Raw genomic sequence first — 3446 nt, 5'->3', positions numbered from 1 at the left:
GATTAGTTTAATGGAAAACTGAAGATGGTGGGCGAGGTTTTGCTCCGGGTTTTTCTCGAGTTACAGTGACAGAATTGTATTAATAATAGTCGTTAATGGTTACTCCAATATTAATAATATTTGGAAGAACCAGGGCCGGCTGGTTTGAAGCATGACCTACACTGGGTTGCGTCATACGATGCTCCATATGATCTCTCTCGTCAAAGTTGAAATTCACGAGTTCACTAATTAATTAGCCGTAATACTTCTCTAACCTTTCAATTTCTTACAAGTCCCTCTCATGTTACGCTGTCATACAATTTATACACGCCGCTTCATTAAAAGTCGGTAGCTAGCTAATACTTTTAATAACAAATAGTTCTATGTTTATGTTAAAATATGAAAACTGAAAGAAACGATTCACATAGAAAACAGGTGAAATGAAATCCACTACATCAAGTAAAAACCAAAAAAATGACAGTTATCCATGAAAAACAAACACTAGTTCTCTGCAAGTACGCCTATGGGAATGAATCCCGACTCCTCTATCGAGCTCTGTCGTTCCGCGAGATGAGGTGAAGAGAAGACTCTGAGTCGAAGGTCATCTAGCTGAGATCACGACTGGTTTCCATCTCTATTAGATCTTCATGTTCTGCACTATTCTTCTTTTGATCTTCTTGTTCTGCACTACTCTTCATCTTCATGTCGATGGAGAACGTCAACATCTGGACGACCTCGCTCATGGAAGGCCTGCTGCCCATGTTCTGCTCAACGCAACACAACGCCGTCTTCAGCACAATCTCAATCTCCCTCTTCTCATCCCCACTCGGGACTCCCAACTTTGAATCCACCAGAGTCTCCATCCATTTTCCTCCCTTATTCACATTTTCAACAGCCCACTGCACAAAATTAATCCCCGACCCGGGCACATTGAATTTCGTGGCTTCCTGCCCGCTAACTAACTCCAACAGAAGAATCCCAAAACTGTAAACATCTGCCTTGGCTGTGATGGGCAGATTCGTTGTCCACTCGGGTGCCAAATACCCCCGCGTTCCTCGAATTCTGGAGAATTCAAAAGCCCGATCCCTGTCAACCAGCTTGGCCATTCCAAAGTCTGCAACTTTGGCACTGAAATTCTCATCCAGGAGAATATTCTGAGGTTTGATGTCACAGTGAAGAATCCATTCCAGACATTCCTCGTGCAGATAAGCGAGCCCCCTGGCCGTACCGACTGCAACTTGAAATCTCTTACTCCAATCCAACACTTTAGAGGGCTCTTGGGTGAAGAGATACTTATCCAGTGACCCATTCTCCACATACTCATAAACCAAGAGCTTCTTCTTCCCCTCCGCACAGTATCCAAGCATTCGAACCAGATTCATGTGATTCACTCTCTCAATCGCACTTATCTCTGCCCAGAATTCTTCTTCTCCCTGAAAAACTCCCTCCAGTCGCTTCACCGCCACCACTTTATTCTCTGGAACAAGGACCCCCTTGTAAACGCTCCCAAATCCCCCCTTGCCCACCATGTCCTTGAAATTTTCGGTCGCTCTTTTCAGCTGAGAAAACGTGAACCTTCTAAGCCCCCCTGGAACAGAAAAGTAGCTCTCTCGATCATAGACATGAGCCTCGCGAGACACAGTGGCCAAAAACCAGAATCCCAATACCACGCAAACAATCTCTGCGGCGCCAATGGCTGAAACAACAGATAACATGGGGATGATCACATCATTTCGTGTGCCCTTATTTGACGAAACATTTGCAGCTTGCAACTCAACTTTCACCGGCGATGAGCATTGCAGAGAACTCGAATTCCCCAACAGAGAGGAAACATTAGTTACCGAAGAATCATTGACAGAAACTTTGATATAGACGGTGTTGTTAATCCCAGGAGACTGATACCCACTGATGAGCCAAGACTTTGGAAAGCATTGCCCACTACCGCTTTCTCTATACGCAAAGCCTACGCAGTAGCAATCGTCCATGCAAATTGCTCTGCACTCTTCGAACGACCGCCCTGCAGAGTACCCACTTTTGTCGAATCCATAATAATCAGTATAAGGAAGCTCAAGAAGCTGAACACTGTCTTTTTCGCAAGAGAGCTCTTGTACCAGTCGACAACCTTGAAACCAGTCTGTTGAATCGACCATTTCGAAACCCGGGGGACACACACACTGGGCCTGTGGTGAATATACACACACAGCATAAGGCCCACACAGGCCTTGAACTCTGCACTGCTCCGCCATGCTAATCCATGTTACAACCCAGCTCTGATTTTGAGAGTTGAAGCTGTATAATCTCAGATTCCCATCGATATCCAACGTCAGTCTTCTCAGGGGACCGGGACCATAGTCCGAGGCATTGAAAGTGAACTGGTCGCTTGAACTGAACCCACCTGAGTCGTCGAGAACTGCTAAGCGAGTAATGTTATAAGTAGTTCTACCGTTGTCAAATGCGTCCAGCCATGGCAGAGGCCAATAAGTGGCGGTGATATTTGAACCTTGGTAAATCAGCACAAGATAGTTGTTTTCATTGAAGCGGAACGAGAAGTAGCCAGATTTGAAGGTGGATGAGCCCATTCGAGAGACCAGAGGCGCGTCCTTGGTGATTGGCTGCCCTGGGAGGACTGTATCAGTCGGAGAATCGAAGCTCTGCCAAAAAATCTTTCCACTGGAGCTGCGCAGGACCAAATTTCCCGTGGGTAGAAGCACGAGTTCCTCCACAGCCTGCCCTCCGGTGTTGCTTCTCCATACTATGCTCCCTCCTGCATCATTGAGAACCAGATCTCCGTCTTTCTGGAGACCAAGGAACGACTTTTTTCCGTTCACCGGCTGGTTTCTGTTGGCCATCCAGACGACTGTGTAGGGTTTGGGGGTCTGAGAATACCAGATGGCAAACCCATAGGCGTTATCTCCAACGGCATAAAAGCCCGCAGAAAATGTGCCGCCAGAAGATATTAGCACTGTTTCGTTCATTTCTGGTGAGAGCGAAGATTTTGGTCTCAGGCTCTCTAATCCATGACTATGGTGGGCGGAGTAGAGAACGCAGAGACAGAGTAATAAGAGATGAGAAATGGGGCACGCCATTTTTGGCTTCAAAGTTCGAGCTCTGGTAAAATTGTTAGGATTTTGATGATGATGATGATGAGGATGAGAGGGGACGGAGAATTTGTACACACTATGAGAAAAGTGGGTTTTTTACAAGGCAAAGACCCAGATTTCCAATTGGAAAATTCATTTCCAAAGAGAATAATAAATTGAATTCCATTCCTTAACGAAAGAGAATTATAAACGAATGATTGTTTCATAGTTTTTAGGCACTTGTTTGACTATATTAGGAACGTGGTTTTTACCAGGGAAGGATTGTTCACATTTTCAAAGACATGCAAACACACAGAAGAAAGTGGGGCATGCACGTGTGCTTGCATGCTCACTTTTATTTCTTCATAGGATGAAATTAGGATAGGA

The 3446-nt window shown here is 45.3% G+C and overlaps 1 protein-coding gene across 1 annotated transcript; it reads right to left on the bottom strand.

Annotated features, from left to right (window-relative positions):
* Positions 1-281: 281 nt before the first annotated feature.
* LOC131036607 (putative receptor protein kinase ZmPK1) lies at positions 282-3210 on the bottom strand. Its single transcript, XM_057968526.1, has one exon. The coding sequence runs from the start codon at positions 3063-3065 to the stop codon at positions 585-587; it is 2481 nt and encodes an 826-aa protein (XP_057824509.1). The 5' UTR covers positions 3066-3210; the 3' UTR covers positions 282-584.
* Positions 3211-3446: the final 236 nt, after the last annotated feature.

The sequence above is a fragment of the Cryptomeria japonica genome, chromosome 1 (genome assembly GCF_030272615.1).
Source record: "Cryptomeria japonica chromosome 1, Sugi_1.0, whole genome shotgun sequence".
Taxonomy (NCBI): Eukaryota; Viridiplantae; Streptophyta; class Pinopsida; order Cupressales; family Cupressaceae; genus Cryptomeria; species Cryptomeria japonica.
The sequence above is the reverse complement of the archived record's forward strand: the minus strand, read 5'-3'. Positions and strand labels throughout refer to the sequence as shown.